Raw genomic sequence first — 19,415 nt, forward strand, 5'->3', positions numbered from 1 at the left:
CACAAAGAGGCGGAATGAGAGAAGATCGAGATGAAGGAAGAAGGTGAGCACGTGAACGTGGATGTTTTAAAGTGACAAAGACAGAAAATTAAAAAGCACCCTGGGTGTTTCAGCTCGTCGTTCTCAGAAAGGTTTTCCATTTCATTCTTCACTCACTTGGTTCATTAGGACCCCGTCAGCTAACGCGGATTAAAAGGTTTCACAGATATTCTGTTTATGTGTTTTACAAAAAGAGAAAGAAGAAAGAAAGGTGAACCTGAAACCTCGAATTTCAGCTTTTTTTTGGTGGAATATAATTTGACATCTTAAGAGTCACAGAGAGATATTTGAATTGAAACCATCCGAGAGGTTTTAGAAGGAAAATGCAACTGTTCCCTTTCTGAAATGTGACAAGAAGCCATAAGTCGCTGTTTATTGTCCTGGTATTAACTTTAAAGTCCCCCTCCAGTGAAAAACACGTTTTTTAAACACGTGAAAGACAAAACGCAGATTGGATTATGTCAAAAAAACTGATTCCTCTTGAATCAATTCCCTTTTCACCCGAACCTGATGCGTAAAAAAACACTTTTTATTGTTGTTAAAGTTGAACAGAGACACAGGAGACGAGAGCGATAAACCACAGATTCATCAGCCTGACCCTCGTCCACCTCCAGACACGTTTTACTGCCTCGCGCTAAATCTTTCTGTCCCCGTTACAAACTGTCTGCATGTGAGCTTAACACACAAATGAGCTGAATATTAACCGCACAAGCCTGTGAATGCCGTTAACAGCCAATATGCTGTTTAGTTAATCTGTTGAATTAAGAATCGTTTATTTGAAATAATTTTTGACTGAGTCTTCAGATGCAAAAATAAGTGGCTACTTCAGGATATAACATTTTATTGGTTTCCCTCTGTTGTTTACTCGGACTAATGAGACGGTTGCATGTGCCTGAGAATATATACGGCGTTTTTAAGCTTTTAGACATTTTAATATGCGGCTGCAGAGAAACGCTTTAAATCCAAAAACCTAAGAGAGCAACAAGACTGTCGAGGGGGGGGGGGGGGGGGAGCAGACAACAAAATAACTTCATCCAATCCGACCTCATAAAGCTTCATGATCACAAACACCCCGAATGTACGGTGCAATAATAAAAATTTAAAAAAACGTCTCCGCGGCCCAAATGTAATTATTCATTCATGCAGCAAAACTTAATTATGAGTCTTCAGAAATGTAAACAATGTTATCCTTCTGTTTAATTGCCTGTTGGGGAATTTATCTATAGGACAGAATAACATAGGTTTGTTTATTTGTAATTAGTGACGGTCTGCATTCCCATTTTCAGTCAATTAGACGAACGGATCAGGATTATTTCAGGAAGAGAAACATAAAGGCTGTGATGCGTCTGTCTCACAGCAGGAGATACGTTTAAAGTCACAGTCCGACGCCTCGGTGAGTTTACTTTATTCGTTTGTGTTATTTCCTGTTGAAACACGTCGAATGAAAAAGGGAGGAAGAGAAGATTGTGGTTTTTATGCGTCCGTCACCTTGAGGGAATTTCTTTAAATTTGGTAAAAAACCTTCACTCGGAGATGAACAGATTATATTTTGGTGGTCAAACATCTAAAGGCCGGGGTCACGTGACCTCATGTTGTGATATATCAGGAATGTCTGAAGCAACTTTACGACATCTCACACTTGGACTCAAGGATGATGTCATTTGTAAACACGAGTCAGGAGCCATGAATGTACTCTCTATCGTAGTCCTGTGTTTGTTGTGGTCTGGTGTTATTATTGGTTACTACAGTGATGGGTAACATTGGGTGATTATAGTTACAGTTAATTTATGAACATTAAATATAAGTTGAGCTGTGTTTATTATTATTTATCATCTTTTTGAATTATTCTGGATCTCAGCGAATCTCTTCGTTAGCTCGTCAGACAAAGTAACTCGACCTCGGCCCCTCGGAGACTCAGTAGTTTATTCCCTGAAGTCGCTCCCACCCTATTATTTCACATCCATTAATTGTTAAAGAGGTTGTAGATTCTGCTGCAGGAAAATACGCAGACAAAGTGAAATTCATTTCCCATTTCATGTTCCTTTAAGGCCCCAGGGAGGCGACGAGCAGCTGTGTTCAGAAAGTTTTCACTTCTTTTTAAACTATTGTGCCGTAAAAACCGCATATTCAGGGAATACCTCAACTTCAAAAGATGCCTTCGCTGTTTGAAAAATAATTGGAGAAATAAAGCATGCCATCAAACAGAGCCTGAAATCCACAGCACGGCCGGTTTACTGTTAATATGTAGAAGTGAATGTAAAAAAAAGTACATGATGAATTTGAGCAAAGGCTGAAATCCCAGTTAAAAGCAGTGGCAGACGGAGGAGGCTTTATATTGACTGTGTGTCTCTGTCCTCAGGTGATGGCAGAGTGGAACGTACAGCTCGGCCAGCACTGCCCTGCTCCCTCCCCAAGGACAATTTGGATTTCGTCCGACTGCCGTGCACATCTATAAACTCCCTCTGTCTCTCTGTTTATGAGCCTCCCTCCCTCCCTCCCTCCCACTCTCTTCTCTATTTATCCAACCGGCTTCTCATTTACATGTGCAGTATTTTTAGCCGGGTATTTATACACCGGCAGCATCTTTCTAGAGAACTAAAGGGAAAGTGCTTCACCATAAAAAGACAAAAGATATTCATTCACCCCCGAGCTGCACAATCACAGAGCTCATGTTCACATGTTCCTCCTGCAATGCCCTTTATTCAAATGACCAACTGGTTTTTCGAATAAGAAAATCTGCAAAAACACCCACACTGCAAGAAAACACAGATACTTGTGCACAGAGAACTGTAGATTCTACACGTTTGTACTTGTTTGTTGGTAGACATATTTGTATTCTAATGGATGCTGGTGTTCAACATTTGAAGATTGTTCTGTCAAGAGTGGAGTTAGAGAGAAAAGTGAAGGTTTTAGTGTCAATTCCACCCAAGAAAAGAGTGAGAATGACTTCCATCTGACGGCTGCACCAGCAATCAAACCGAGAGACTACAAAAACAATGTGATTCTGAAACAAGGGTGCAGAGATGTGATATTCCTGTAAAAGAACATTTCCAGGGCTGATCCCTGTTGTCTTAAGAGTGTTGTTGGAGTATCTGAGGACAAATGTCAGCGGAGAAACTGAGGCATGATCGTATCCTGATTATTTTTTCATCCACTGCCTTGAAACTCAAATGCTGGAAATCCACATCTTCCCTTCAGATACGACTTCACAGGAGGATCTGAATGTTTTATTATGTTTTAAAAGCCATCAACGAGAACAAAATCAAATCAATTCAAAATCATTTAAGGTCAAATTTACAAAACTATGAGAATGTAAAGGGGTTGAAGTTGGATTCAGTCAGGGATAAATAAGTCATTAGAGAGGAATTGTATATTTTTACTATATATATATATATATATATATAGTGTAAATGTATGTTTATTTATATTTAACATATTCGATGTAAGGACGTTTTCACACCTGAACGTCTTTGTTCCATTGTTTTGATTTGATTTCACATATGAACATCTAACGTTACTTGACACTGATTGGTTCGTAGACAAGCGTGCATCTGATTATTCTTGCATAAATTGCATTAACGGAAAAAAATGAACCGGTCGACTTTCATTTCCACTGTAATATCGTTACGGAATCACTGGCAGCAAAATGGAAGAGCTGTTATTCGAACATTACTTCGTCGAGCGACGGGCGGGAGCGCCTTAAATTGATCGGATATGAAGATACTTGTTTGTTTGACGTGTGCAGTAAAAGTAAATACGTGTTTTGTTGTTGTGGGGCAGATGAGGAGGTGGAGAGTGTCCAGGGCCAACAGTGTGTGTGTGTGTGTGTGTGTGTGAATGGTGCGATGGAAAGAAAGTGTTTATAGAAGCGCTGCTGGAATGTGCGTGGGTGTATGGGCGACATCCAGGTGGTCGATAAGACTGGAGCGCTCTGTATAAACACAATCCTGTTTGTGGGTCGTGTATAAATAACTAAATATAATAACACATCATCATAAAGAGACTCTAACGGCCTTGAGGAAACATCCAGGTGAACTTCATCCGAGTTTACGTGCACACAGACATGAGGTGAATCTAAACACAGGCCGGCGTTGAATGAAGGATGGAGCTCATCCTGGATGAAATCATTAAAAACCAACCGGTTTGACAGAACAGAGCAACGCTGCAGAAGGGGCCGCACACACACACACACACACACTTTGCAGTGACGTACCTTGCTGACACTCGGGGCAGCACCGGCCCTCCTGGGTGACAGCCAGGCTGCCTGCAGGACAGGTGGGGCAGGACCGCAGATAACAAGTCACCTGGGCATCGCGGCATTCACACTCACGGCAACTGCCATCGGTCCACTGAGCCGTGTCCTGGAGATAGATGAGAGAGGGGCAGAGACAACACAGAGGCCAGAGGAGAGAGGGAGAGAGAGAGAGTTGGAAAACACGTTTATGAAACCGAGACCTAATAAATGCGGAGGTTCACGGTCATATTATGCAAGTGTGACTGTGGAGGAGACATTTGTAGAGGAGAGAGAGGCCGTTTGGTAAAAAAAAAAAGAAGCAACAGAGGATTTTAATGAATCGAAATTAAAAAAAAAAAAATCCACACAGACACAAAGCTGAATGCTAATAAGACGCATGTGTCAGTTCTGGAGGAAGCGGCACAGTCACGACTTTCATAAAGGTTTTCAAAGCAGATTGAGTGAACTGACAGAAGTCCACCGAGGACAGAGAGTTATTCAAACAGCCAGAACACCAGACATCACTTAACGCAGAAAAGAGAGGCGGCTCCATGAATCGGGACTGGAAACCGTCTGGTGGCAGGTCAAAGCTGTCAAACAAGGACACACACTTGTGAGGACGGAACTAAATTAAAAGTTCTCTGACTGTGTGAGTCTTTGTAGCACGGCTCCTCTTTCAAAAAACCACTTGTGTCCAAAGCTCTTCAGAATCTCAAGAGCAGAACACCTGCCGCAGGAAAGAGGTTCTCCACCTTCACCCTGCGTCTTCTCGTCGGCTGTGACGGTGGAACTGGACTTTTGTGTAACGACTGGGGAACAATTGGTCACGGTCATCTTCGAGATTCTCAGATGATGGATCATAGGGAAACTGATTTTCATGCAAATTACCTCAGCATTATAAATATGTAACGTTTATTTTGTTATATTATGATGAGACGACTGATTTTTAAATTATGACCTGCTTGTTGGTTGGTTTGTTTGTTTGTTTGTCTGTTGCTTCGTTGGCTTGTTTATGGTTTGTTTAATACTTGTTGTCTGGTCTGTTTGTTGGTTTGTTCTTTTTTTATGGTTGGTTTATTGGTTTGTTAGCTGGTTTGTTGGTTGGTGGTCTTGTTGTTGGTTGGGATGGGACATAAGCCAAGAAAGATATTTTCCAAATTGGGAGACAGGGGCAGATTAGGGACTTTCAGCTTGTCTAACACTGTGACATAGGACATTTGTGGACATTTGTTGACATTTGTTGACATTTTCACCAATTTCCCGGGGAATCATTAGTGGATCTTGATGACAGAGAGAAGACTGATATCTGTGAGTGTGTGAAATCAGGTTTGACTTGATGGACTTTAGGGGCCATGTGACAAAGTTTGTCTCTGCTCCTCTTGATCAGACATTTTACATTAATTCAGCTCAGTAACACAGAAGATGAAGCTTCTTTAACCAACGTATCACCAACAAGTTCAGTGTGATCGTTTCCTGATTATGCTAATGTATAATATTCTATGAAAATAAAGTGAAAACAGTGTTTCTGTTCTTTCAGTCTTCTATAAATCTGGACCTTTAAAACAAGCGTGAGGCGAACATGGTTTATTTTGGCCGATTAACTTCCCTCACTGCTATTTTCAAGTCCCTCTGGAGTCTGAACCGTTATTTATCGAGCCACAAACTTGTAGCGTTAACCTTTCAGGCAAATGTCTCCCAGCTGACGACAACGGCAGAGCTGAGACGCCGTGTATTGATCAGTGTAGGCGAGTAATAAGTATGCAGTACCTGTCTGTGTTTGTTTACTACTGTTAGCATGAATTCCTCCAGGAGAGAAAGTAAATAATAGCTCAGTCTGCTCTCGGCCTCGACCATGGCCGACCATCCTGCAGCATTTGTATCCAGACTAACGTTGATGTATAAAGTTTGTGTAGGAGCCTCCTCTGCTGCGAGACGTTTCCTCTTGTGGAAGTAAAGAGTTTGAAGAAGCCTCATCGTGTCTCAGTCAGTCAGTTTAGAGTGATTGCCTAATTTTTTTATCTTTTCCTCTCGTGCTTTTGTGCAAACGAGCTCAAAACTTAGTTCGAGTTCTGTGACAGAAGTACCTTGTAGGATTTCCCCTCGTGCACACAGGACGGTTTCTCAGAGGAACACTCCGGGCAGCATTTTCCAGACAGATGAACAAGCTGGGATCCCTGAAAGAAAAACAAAAAAACACGTTCATGCACATCAATTTAGATTTGATTCATTTTATTTCTGCAGAGACAGTCCCCACAACCAATGACATAAATAAAACCTTTCCTGGAACCAACTGCAGCTTCCAATTCATTTCAAATGCTTCTGATGTAACGACTGTGCTTTGATGTGACAAATTAAAATAATATAATTATATAAAAATATAACCGGTAATCCTGAACACACCTGTCCTCACCTCCACATGTCCACAAAGAATCTTTGATTTCTTGACCTATATCGCTCACAAGTACGGAAAACAGCTCAACTGGAATTATACATGTTACAATATCACTAACGCTTTGTTCTGATATGAAATAATACTATTTTTAATTATCCGTGCACTCTAATAAGTCCTAATAAACCTCCTCCAGTAACTGCACACCAGATTGACCCACAGTCGTCATTAAACCTGCAACCTTGTCTTGATTGTTTCACGCACAAACACACGCAGGGTGGAATCTGTGCGGCTCTGAGCTTCTCAGCAGAGTGACCTTGCTCCGCTCAGAGCTGGACGAACGCCAGTTACGCTGCTTACGGTTAATGACACTTACCAGCTGTAATTATCACGGTGCAGCGTGATTAATGAGGGCTTAGTTGGTCGTGGCGGGGGATATTAAAGCAATATTATCAAATCTGCTTGACATGAGAAAACACTGGATGTGAGTCGATGTGAGTCGATGTGGCGCCAGAAAATGGGTCATTTTGGGGGATAAGAGTAACTATGGGAACACCAGCTAATAACCTGAACCGACGCTTTGTTGTGTCCTAAAAAAAAAAAAAAAAAAAACTCCCACGTCCAGCGTCCCACATTCCTAACTGGGCCAAGTGTGATATACATGTCTTCGTATGAGCAGTTCCACTGAAGCCTCTGTTGTTTTTCCTGTGAGGATGTTTCTACTGAAGCAGATGTGAGGACGCCTCGGAGCCGGGCCGCGTCGGTTTACCGAATGTAAGTCACTAAAAGCTGTTTTCAGATATTTTCCTGAACTTTTCCCATCAGCCTCTCGGAGTGAAAATGTCCATGAGAAGAGAATTCAGCAGGAAAACTCACTGAGAGCGAGCGGAAACTGGAAGAATGCAAATATCTAGAGCCAGACACAAAGAACGCCACGAAGACGCCAACTGGGAAAGATGAGATATGAGAGTTTTCGTTGATAAGAGTCTGACCCGCACCATCTCCCGCCGCGTTCTTCACATGAAAGACAAACTCCTGAAAATGTCCAGATCCAGTTTTGAGATTTTTTTACACCTCCAATTGTTATGTTTTCAATCCTGTTGATGAATTAGTTTGGTTTTAAAGGAGATTACACGAAAACAACTGGATTAACGAGCATTAAAACTTGATCAGGATCAGGGGCCAGAATCCCCAAAACACACCGGCAGATCGAGTTTTTATTTTACTATTGTTGTGTGTGTGTTTAAAGGAGTATTTCTTTATTTTCTGAACCTGAAATCTCCAGCACCATCGCCGCCTCCACACACTGAAGCTTCCAGGTTCATCCCCATCTATATTCTGGGGCTTTTCTCTGAGGATCTCTATCATATATCAGGTCCTGATTTATAGAACATTTCATTTCCAAAAATATGGCAAAAACTTTTTTATATTGGATGGATATTTTTATGGCTGCTGAAAGTATTCTCGATTTATGGAGTGATAAAAACGAGAGATCCAAAATTCCTCTGTGTTATAAAAAAAAGTGTGTAAACAGAATGAAAGCGAGTATCGAGCGTGGCTTTATGGAACGTTCGGATTTGTTCACTGGAAATTTAATTTAATAAATCCTCATTTGCATAATTAAACGTGACACTTCACAAAACTTGTCGCAAAAAAAACATTTTTGTCTCGATGTGAGAGATCAGCTGCAGAAGCTTTGTATCCATGTCAGTTACTCTTGAATCACATTCCATTTACTAACGGGCCGATGCTGCGGGGCAGGTTTCCTCTCTGATCATTAAGGTTTAATGTCGTCGTCCACTTTACTTCATCTTAACTTAGTGAGTTATCTCTGATGGGAGCAGCCAACCTCATAACCTCCAATGACCAGCCCCCCTCCCCCCCCCCCGTCCCCATCCATCCCACATTTCCTCCTTAACACCAGTGAAGATAGTGACATCTTCCATTAACTTCCTTGCGGCCCTTGTTTGAACGCCGGGAAATGGGATTTCTGGGTGGTGACACGTTGCATTTCGGAGGGGAAGGCGTTTGAGAACTAGAGGAGAAAAGGTTAAGCAGGAAAAAAATCAGCTCGTGCGTCTGAAGCTGTTTGAAGACGTGAAGAATGTCAGTGAAGCGTCTGTCGAGCTAAAGACTAAAAGCTGGAGACTCAAATCTCCAATCGAAGGAGAATTACTTTGATTTTTGGGGGCGAAATAATGACTTTAGTGTCAACATGTCAAGACGAAGACGTTTGTGTGTTTCTGCGTAAACTTAACGTAACGGTCAGACTGGGTTTAGACTGGACAAAATAGACTCCTCCTCCGGCCGTGGTGATTTTGATGGGGGCCAAGTTGGAATGAAGTTGACGTCTCTTAAAGAGCGACAGAGTCGGTATAAGGAGGAGGTTTGTGTGGATGGGTGAGCTGTTCTTTTCCTGTGTGATGGTTCGACTGATACCGAACCTTTCTGCCAGATGACCTCGTGTTTTTCTGCCCTAGCCGCTCCGTCAGCCGCCCGCGGAGGCTTCACTGAAGTAAATAAGATTAGATCTGCCGCTCTGAATACCTCCTACTGTTTACAGAGGCTCTGGAGCGCTCTGCCTCAGCCCTCTAAACTTTTAACTCAACAAATCTGTCTTTTCCTGCCCACGAGGATCCTCAGGTCCGTTTTCACTTTAAACTCACATGGACGCTTGCTGCCCGAGTCTCTGAGTTCCTCTCGTCTTTCAGTCTCACCTGAGGACACTCCACGCGGCCGCACTCGGCCCACCGACAGAGGACCTGACCCCGGTTGCAGCTGCAGAACTCGCAGCCCGTGCCGTTCCACATGTCGCCGTGGTAACGAACCGCGCCCTCGTACAGGCAGCTTCCCTTGGCGGCGGCGCATTCGTCGCAGCACTGACCGGCTCGCTTCACTTTGGTTTGACCCTGAGGAGAAGCAGAGGAGTGGATTCAGGCTCTTAAGGAAAAAAACAATCCGAGCCGGGAGACGAGAGAAAGCAAATCGGAGAAACGTATGAATTTGTGTTTCAGCAGAGAGAGCAAGAGGATGGAGGTGACGTTGTGCGTTGCATCATTAAATAAAAACACACTAAGCAGTTTGGACGATCAGACAGTTCCTGCGACGCGATTTGAAAGTGCTGAGAGGTGTAGATTTACTGACGCTGCAGATGTAACTCCTCCACAGCTCTGGGTTTCAGATCGTCTGTGTCTCATGAAGACAGTTTCACGTCGGTAAACACAAATGAAACCGCTGAAAGCTGCGGCTGTGCCTTCAAGTCATTACCGGCTCTTATTCACAGAACAGAGCAGGTACTTTTTAACTCGCCTCTCTCATTTCTGAGCTGTGGTTTGGAGGTTTTGAGCCCAATGGGATCCTTTCTTTTTTTTTTTAATTATTATTATTATCTGCTATCATCAGTGCGGGAAATGAGCCGTTAAAAACATCCTCGGCTGTGCTGGAACTAAAAACTGAGAATTTTTTCAATTTGAAGTCAAAGTTTAAAAAAAGAAACTTGAAGTGGAAGAGCAAAGGGCGACAAAAAGGGTTTTCACTGACTTCACAGAAACAGCAGGGAGCCTGAAATGAATCCAACAAAATCCAGTGTTTCCTCTTTATTGAATTTATGAGGTCTGAGTGCTGAGTGTGTTCAGTATATAACAGAAAGTATAAATATATAACAGCTGCCTCTTCAGCTTCATATCCTCTGTTTAAGTAGTTTTTGTATCTTAATGATGTAAACCTGTAGATTTTGTGTATTAATGAGCAATAAACATACTTTATCCTATTATAATACATATGAGATATAATAACTGTAACCTATATCTTGTGTGTGTGTGTGTGTGTGTGTGTGTGTGTGTGTGTGTGTGTGTGTGTGTGTGTGTGAGAGAGAAAGAGAACGCACCTGGTCACAGCTGATCGGCCGACAGGTTTGTGTGTGGCATTTGGACTGACCGTGGTCACACACACATGTGGTGCAGGCGTTCTTCTGCCACTGCTCGCCGTGCTGTCAAGATTCACACAGACACACGTTTAGACCATCTTCAAACTACACACACACACACACACACACACACACACACACACACACACACACACACACACACTGACACACAGAGTGAATCAGGCTGTGAGAAAGAAAGAAAGAAAGAAACTCAAAGCTCATTTGAATCCACTGAGTGTCCTCTTTTCTATGTGGGGATTCAGAGGAGGCAGCGTGAGCAGCATACAAATATAAATCGGTGCACACGCGCACACACGCACGCACACACACACACACACACACACACACACACACACACACACACACATACACACACAAAAAGCAGCTATCAGATGTCAACGCTCCGGAAGTTCAAAACAAACATCGGAGCGTGAGGAACTGAACTCTGGACACAAACACAGACACACAAATGGAAACATTTACTTAATCTCTTCTTCTTTATGAGCAGAGAACGACAAACACTTTATGAACAGCGGTAAATGGATTTCCTCACTCCGCCCACACACAATGAGTTTCATATTGATATACTTTGGACTTTTTTCATATTGCTCGTGATTGCGATGAGTATCGACATTGTTTTGTTGCCCAAACCCCCGTTGATTCCAGACTTTGATTTCTACTTTTCACAACAAACGAATTCAGATCAGTTTTAACCTGGATGTCTGCGCATACAAATCAACACATCAGTTACCTGAGTGACCTGAGTGCTGATGGGATTCACACATATGGAAGGAGCAGCGTAACCCCTTTATCAAGTCGCTCTCTCGTCAGGACAGCAAAGTGAAGGGAGTCTGTTCCACAAAGGCTCCGAGCCCATTGAGTTTCAGGCCTCAAATATATAATCAGCTCAAATTCTTGTGAGTTGTTTAACCTGTAGTTGTCAGATTCATTTCTAACTTCCTCTTGAGGCTTAAACCATTCGATTGAATATTGAGCGGAGCCTGAAGGACGCAATTATTTTCCAACCAAAGGAGACACTTAACACAGAAATCACAGCCCAGCCAAGTGTTTGACTAATGTGGGTTTCTATAAACACATGATCTGCAGTTTGTCCCTGTTCTGAGGTAAAAAGGTTCAAAAGACAAATCGTTAGAAGAACTAAAACTGACGATATCCATGGATTCTTAAAGGTTTAAGTCTCTTTGAATCCTGGTGAACTTCGACCCACGACGTTTACTTTGCATTTGAACATTTGTGACTCTGTTCATCACTTTGTGGTTTACTTTTACTGTAACACACAACTGTTTGGGTGCATGCTTGTGTGTGATGTGTCAGGATGAAGGTTGTGTACATGGAAGCGAGACAACGCGATTCATTCTCTGTAATAAATCACAAACTGAGACGTCCCTGACACTTCCTCTCATCCTGACGGAGAACACACACATCCGATGTCATGACGATGCAAACATGAATGAGCGAGAGCGTGCGTGTGTGTGTGTGTGTGTGTGTGTGTGTCTCAGAAGTAACAAACACACATTAGACAGAATGGGACACTCTGTGATCAAACGTGGAAGTTGGCAGTGTTGGAGAAGATGGAAGGAATGAGTACGTGAGTGTGAACTGCAAACACAGCAGGAGAACGCAAGAGCAGGGCAGACGAGGTGAAGCCAACTGAGATTAGAGAGGAAGAGATGAGTGGAGAGGAGAGGAGAGGAGGAGAGGAGGGAAAGGAAGAGAAGAGGGTGAGGAGAAGAGAGGAGAGGAGAGAGAGAGGAGGACAAAAGTATTGAAATAAATTGTGGAGAGAAACACAAAGTTGTGTTAAACATCTGTACGGTGACATAGTTTTGTAGATTTAAGAGCTGCTGATATCAACGTCGTTTCCACAAAATAAAATAAAAATCACACACACACGAACTTAGTAACGGTAGCAATCAGGGGGTGGAGCCACGGTATCGACCTTGTGCCGATACACACACTCAACCAACCGCAAGTCAGTCTCACCTGTCAATCATGACGCTTCAACGTGTTTTAAAAGCATAAAATATAAAGAAAACGTTTTCAGTAAATGTATTTGTAATGTAAAGTTGATGTTTTAGTTTGGTCCATGTCCCATCAGCTAACGAGGAGGAGGTGGGATTAACATATACTGCAGCCAGCCACCAGGGGGCGATCAAGACAATCATGATGTCCATCTTTTCGTATTGTCTAAGTTACACACACACACACACACACTGCACATCATACAAAACTCTTTGTTTGTAAAGACACATGTTACCGACCTGGTGCTGTTTCCCAGCAGACAGACAGGGGTCGGACACACACTGAGGACAACATCGTCCAGGCTGAATCACCAAGTTCTCGTGCTGAGGGAAGAGGAGAAGAAAGAACTCACCCACAATAACAGAAGAGAAACAAATCCACTCCACCGTTCTGTGGTGAAACGTAATTCGATTACACACACCGCTGGAAATACAAGCTGCGGCAGTGTTGTCAGACATTCTGACGTCTCGGCAAAAACAATCTCACCAAGACTTAGACCAGATCAATATCACTTTCATCTCTGTGCCTCCAGCTCTGACGTGGCTGTTTGACCGAGCTCAAACTCAAAGTCTGGAGATAGAAGAATCGCTTCTCTTACTCACAAAGCATATCACGTTTATTTTACCGGTTCAGGAGAGAAAATAAATTAAAATAAAAAGTTTTTTTTTTTTGCATCGGAGTATCTCGGTTGTTGCCACAAGAGTCAGAGTACCCTGTAGTACCTGATATATTTAACTGAGTGAAGGAGTTTAGCATCACACGATAGCAAATGTTATCAACAGCTTGAAACTCCTCTGATTCCAGAGTTCACCCAACAGCTTTGGACAAACACTGATGTCTTCAACTCTACATTGAGACTATAGTATTTAGCAGAATGTATTTCCATGAGGGGACAATGAGAATCGTTCTCATCTGTAACAGTAGGAACATGTTTTTTATTCCAAGCAGATAAAGTGTGTGTGTGTGTGTATTGGAACAAACGAGCATACGGAGGGATAATTAGAATAATTAATGTCACAATAATACCACATAAGGCTCCGAACTAAAGTTTACGAGTTCGGAGAGTGAAGTTCTGCTTTTCAGAGATCCAGAGAGGAAAGTCTGGAGCTTTTAAAAAACAACTTGACGATCGATGCTGCAGCAGGAGGAGGAGGTCAAGGTAAAATCTACGTCACTGCTATGGATGAAAAAATATGTGAAATACTGGGATGTTGCTCCGCCTTGTTTTCTTCCCCCAAGAAGCTAATGAACACTGAACACATCACGCTGACCCTCCGTGGATTTATTACGATGTACATCATTTCATTTAATACATCATATAAAGCTCCAGTGCACGAAAGAACCTAAAAGATGGGTCAGAGTAATTTAGCACTAGAGCCACAAGCCAGGAGAAGCAGTGGAACAGAACACAGGCTCATTTTTATCCTGTTTAAATACATCAACTTCACAACTCACAAACTTAGAGCAGGAGTGTGTGTGTGTGTGCGTGCGTGTGTGTCTGAACACTTACAGGTTTGCAGGCCACTTGCTGACACTCTGCCACCGAACACTGGACGCCCCCATCACTGCAGACACATCTGGAACAGAGGCTGGGCTTCCACTCCTCACCATCCCTGTACACAACCCCCTGCCAGGAGCAGGACTCTGACACACACACACACAGACACACACAGACACACACAGACACACACAGGACATGTAAACAGTGAGAACGGGTGTCAGGTAATGAGCTGACATAGTTTGCCCACACACATTGATTTACAGTCTGGGAATAACGCAGTCACTAATTAGCTGCTAATCACTGAGATGCATCATAGAACCTCCAAGACATCATTACAGTCGAGATTAAGCTATCGGGTCGCTGCAGCTGCTCCGTGTGCACGATAAAGCTCGGGGTCTGTCATGACAACTTCCTGTCTGACACAAGGACAAAAGCGTTGTCCGAGCACACGAGGATCACTCGCCCCGGGGAGATGCTGCTAAATTGCTTGTACTTTGGAAAATACCCACAACAATCTACGTTCAGTGAGATACAACGAGCTGTAATTAATATCCAGCAGCAATAACACAGTACACACAAAAACACACCAAAAAAATGATGTGTAATAACGGCAGGAGTAATTATCAGTGCAACCCTGAAAACATCCCTCATGCAAATGTGGGAAACGCATTTTAAGGCACCTGATGAAGAACTGCACTGGAGAAATTAGCATTTTAATTGCAGCTCAGTGTGGATGTATAAACCTTGAGGGCATCAGAAAACAACCTCTGGACCTAATTAAATAAGCATGGTTTCATAAAGCAGCTCAGAAAAATGATAAATTACATGTTTCCACACACAGAGGAACCAGTTCACTGCTAGAAACGATACCAACACTCGCACACTGGGAATTATCTGTACAACATCCAGTCGCCTGAATTCTCACATGAGCCAAAAATACATTTTCTGTAAATTTAAGAGATATTCTGGCTTCGTTTGTGGATAGTGGGAGGAATTAGAGACGTGTAGTCGATCTTTATAAACAGTCTTTGTGTAATATTTGCTAAATATACACATAGACTGTTTAGAATCTTTACATTTCTAGAAGCTGCATTTCCAGTTTGATAATTCTGGTAGTTCTGAAATGCACGTACGAGGGAGGAAGCATCTGCGAGTGAAGAGCGGAACATTTGAATTCACAAACTAAATCCAGGCTTTCCCTCCAATCTAGAACAAATCTGGATTCAAAGAAAAGGTGATTTAATTTGGTTAATTTAAATAGATGCATCTGCTGCATCTGAAATCAGTGTGTGCAGGTGATTTTCTGAAGGGAGTCCTCACCTCCACCGCGGCCACACTTGGGACAGCACTCCCCGGCCGGTGTGAACGGGCTCTCGTCCTCTGGACAGCTGAGAGGGGGGCAGGGGCGAGGGTTGCACGATGCACTCCCTCTGGAGCAAACACACAGCGAACATGGCGAGGGACTCCACTGGCTGTCATGCTGATGGAACCACGAGAAACAGAGAGAGAGAGAGAGAGAGAGAGAGAGAGAGAGAGAGAGAGAGACAGTTAGACACAGAAACACAACCACAGGAGGAGAGAGACAGTGGGATGAGAGAAAGTGGTTTCGCTCTCTGTGGACACGACAACTTTGTAAGCCTAAGCCTGAGTGACAGAGGAGAGAAGAGAGCGGCAGCGGGGAGGGAGGAGGTAAAAGACGGATGTGTCAGAGAGAAGAGACCATGGGAAGAGGGGAAGAATGTGACAGGACATTACCGTCACACGTGGAGATGACTCATTTCAGTGTGACTGAGTCTTGCCCGGTTTGAGGGTTTCGATTGTTGGCTTCGCTGCAACACTAAGCTCGTCGGCGATCCTCCGGGAATTCTATCCTTCGTTTTATTTAGTGTTGAGAAAATGCTTTAAGGCTTCGTGTACTGCTGTAAAAACACGAGCTGCGTTCCCTGTGATTGACAGAGCTGGATTGATGGGTTCTATTCTCGCACACAGGAATCTCTGGGGTGTTAATTAGAGTTAGACATCTCCTATAGATCCACTTGTGGATATAATGTGTAAGATTGGTTTTGTTCTTTCAGTATAAATTACGTATCGGCATGTTCTTGCCTCCAGTCACAACCGGAGAGGTTTATTTATTTGCAATTTGAAGATTTCGGTTGCAAATATTTAAATCTAAAAAGAACTCAATTAGAGTTTTTTCTTCTTTTGAATTTTGAAAAGATCACGATCTGTCAACTGTGCACAAAATAATAAATAGTTTAAGAAGTTATCCCAGAGAACAGTTAACAATACTGTTATCCAAAATACATGTAAAAGTCTTCCAAAGTCCAGTGGTTGAACAACAATTGTCACATTACTAAACTAGATTTATCGCCTGTGGTCGTTTGCCTCCACCAGCCAGTGCAGATCCAGTCATATGATGTCACTGTGACCTTTGACCACCAAATGGGAAACCTGAACACACACTGGCTGTCACCGGCTCGGAGGCAACAAGAGGAAAACGCCGGATTTTTCCAAACAGTCCTGGGAAAGGAGCAGCAGCAGAGTCACGTCAGCCCTGGTCCTTCAGTGAAGATGCAGTAACACCCTCAAAAAGCCACGACTCCTATTCAGAGCTCGATCCCCTGTTCGCTCAGATCCGTGTGAAGTGCCCACTTCAGCCTGGAGAGCAACCACACTCCAGAACAATTGTCTTCAGGACATGTTTTTGTCCAAAATGGCAGCAGAAAGGTCCAGAGGGGAGGACACTCCATCGAGGAGGCGATCGTTAAAAGAGATAAAATAAAGACATGAGAAACACAAAATAAAGCACATAGACGGAGAGTGTAGCGTCTGTATCCGGGACAGTTTGGCTTCATTTCTGGACATCGGAGGGAAGTGAAGACGAGTCGTCCATCTTCATAAACAGTCTCCGGTGCAGCCTCAGGGGACATTTCACCAAACTCTAACTCCACACAAACAATCCGATTGTTTCTTTGCTCCCCGCAGATTAGAAGTGAAAGGGAGGCGAAGGTTCGTCGATGATACTTTCACGTATGTGAGACCACTCAGCGATGTCGTCATTCTGGTTCATGAACGTTCAGCACGTTCTCTCCATCCTGAAGGTCTGAAGGTGACCAAGCAGGGCCGAGGTCAGGCCTCAGTGCGGGGATGTCAAGAAACTAGGAGAACAATTTCTCAGAGGCATCGTCATGATGAAACAGGCACAGAAACTGATGCCAATAAAATATCTGAAATATTGTTGCAGGCTGTCATTAAAGAAAATATAATCCAGGGGCCATAAACTGTGTTTTTAAATAGATCCATACAGAGTGCATGTTTCTGTGTGCATGATAACATTCAATCATTTATTGGAAAGGCTGGATGAAACACGGAGCTGCACTCACTCCATAGACGACTCCCTCGTACTGGCAGGAACCCTGGGACGAGGAGATGCACTCTGGACAGCACTTGTTGGCAGCGATTCTCAAATGCTCGCCCTATAGAAAACACGAATACACATTAATACACGTATGCACAGTGAGCAGGACCAAGATACACACAAATGCCCCCGTGTTTCCCTGTAAGCAGCATGAATACAAAACTTGACGATTACAATCTTATTTCCATGGAAATTGAGCGACATGTGACACAAGCGAAGAAATGGAAATGAAAAATATGAAGACTATCAGTCCGGCACGGCGTGTAGAATACAGAGCGGGTGCAGGCGGAGGCATTACAAAAAATATTACAACACAGATTCACCACGCCGCCACGCTACCTATGCGAGCTAATTGAGGTCGAATGTGCGGCGGGAAGCAAATGGGAAAGCAGAGAGGGCGAGAGGCAGAGCCGAGGAATAGTTCAGAGGTTTATTTGTGAATAGAAATGATATGGAATAGAAATAAAATGGAGCGGAAGAACGAGAGGCGAAAGAAAACAACCTCCAATAAGCTTCTGTGAACGTCTTGTATCAACTGACGAGGAGAACAAAACGGAAACACAACGAGTCAGCAGCAGAAGACGAAGCACAGGAGAATAAACGTATGAATTACATGTCGGACATAAAGAGAGGGAACTCTGCTGCAGCTGTGGTTCATATAAAAAACTGAAATGTGAGTTTAAATTGTACTTTTGTCATTTGTCACCTGTGACTCGTAAAAATTAAATTAATCATTGAAAAAGTGTTTAAACCAACTTTTAATTACTGTATTTGTTTTTTTTTATAAATTAAAGTTGTATCAACACAACTGGCTTGAGTTGGTTCTACTTGACTATGGGATTGATTCCAATCAACAGTTTGCGTTAATACAACTTAAATTCAAGTCAACTAAAATGTTCTGGTTTTTCCAACATGGTATTTTACTTAACTCCGATGAGAATCACTGATTCTTCACGACCCAATAAAATGATTTAGGAAAAGTAGTTTCTTATGTCAATCATGTTTGTTAAATGTTATTTTAATGATGAATCTTCCACAACAGCCATAAACGATGATAACAAAATATTTAGGCTCGTGTTCTCGTGTTTTGTCTCGAACATTTAATCTTTTTACTTGTTTCAGCTCCTCTGCTTCAGATATAATCATAAAAAATGTGTCTGTACAAGAATTTGATTCAATTTGAGATTTTACTGCTACAAATAAAGACAGATGATACAGACTCGGGCTCATTTATCACTGGCTGCACAGTTACAGGAGTAAGGCTCAAGGTTTCCCAATATTGCTGTTGCTTCTGCAGCTAAATTAAAATAGCAGGTGAAACTGTAAACAGTAAATCTGAGATTCACGAGCCAGTGTTCCTGCCCGATCATAGGATAAAGTGAACCAGAATCTAACAGTGTTGTGGACAGAGACACCTACGATATAAACGTCCTTTCAGACAGAATTTCATTCTTGAGCTGCCGTTCCTGGTTTGGAACAACGAACGGTCTTTAATAGTTAATGACGCTGGAATCAAATCCCACATTATCACTGCAAAATGCAAAGAATACGAAAATGTATAAATCAACATGTTTGCTTGTTGAAATCCAAATCTCAAATACTTGCGGACTCTCAGGTTTAAGGGTTCGCTCAGTCATTTGGGATTGTTGAGCAGTTTAAAGCCGGCTGTTCTCACTCTGTCGTTTTTTGATATTTCATAGACCAACCCATTAACCTGGAAAATAACTGACATATTGAAAGAATTATCATTTAAGTCTCACTTAATATTCCTCGACACTAGACGATTAACCCAGAGTTCAGCTTGTTACAGATACATTAAGGCCCCTTTATGAAAACTTAAGGTGGAATACAGAAAAGTTGACGAGG

The 19,415-nt window shown here is 42.7% G+C and overlaps 1 protein-coding gene across 1 annotated transcript in view; it reads right to left on the reverse strand.

The window, feature by feature from the left end:
• Positions 1 to 19,415, reverse strand: part of fras1 (Fraser extracellular matrix complex subunit 1) — a 168,106-nt gene that overhangs the window by 91,690 nt on the left and 57,001 nt on the right. The window contains exons 4-11 of the mRNA XM_069523336.1: positions 17,515 to 17,607; positions 15,452 to 15,611; positions 14,141 to 14,274; positions 12,870 to 12,953; positions 10,549 to 10,650; positions 9,380 to 9,571; positions 6,358 to 6,447; positions 4,253 to 4,400 (exon numbers count right to left, since the gene is read on the reverse strand). Coding sequence (XP_069379437.1) covers positions 4,253 to 4,400; positions 6,358 to 6,447; positions 9,380 to 9,571; positions 10,549 to 10,650; positions 12,870 to 12,953; positions 14,141 to 14,274; positions 15,452 to 15,611; positions 17,515 to 17,607 — 1,003 coding nt within the window. The remainder of the gene's footprint in view (positions 1 to 4,252; positions 4,401 to 6,357; positions 6,448 to 9,379; positions 9,572 to 10,548; positions 10,651 to 12,869; positions 12,954 to 14,140; positions 14,275 to 15,451; positions 15,612 to 17,514; positions 17,608 to 19,415) is intronic.

This window comes from Paralichthys olivaceus, chromosome 4 (genome assembly GCF_024713975.1).
Source record: "Paralichthys olivaceus isolate ysfri-2021 chromosome 4, ASM2471397v2, whole genome shotgun sequence".
In the NCBI taxonomy this organism is placed as follows: domain Eukaryota; kingdom Metazoa; phylum Chordata; class Actinopteri; order Pleuronectiformes; family Paralichthyidae; genus Paralichthys; species Paralichthys olivaceus.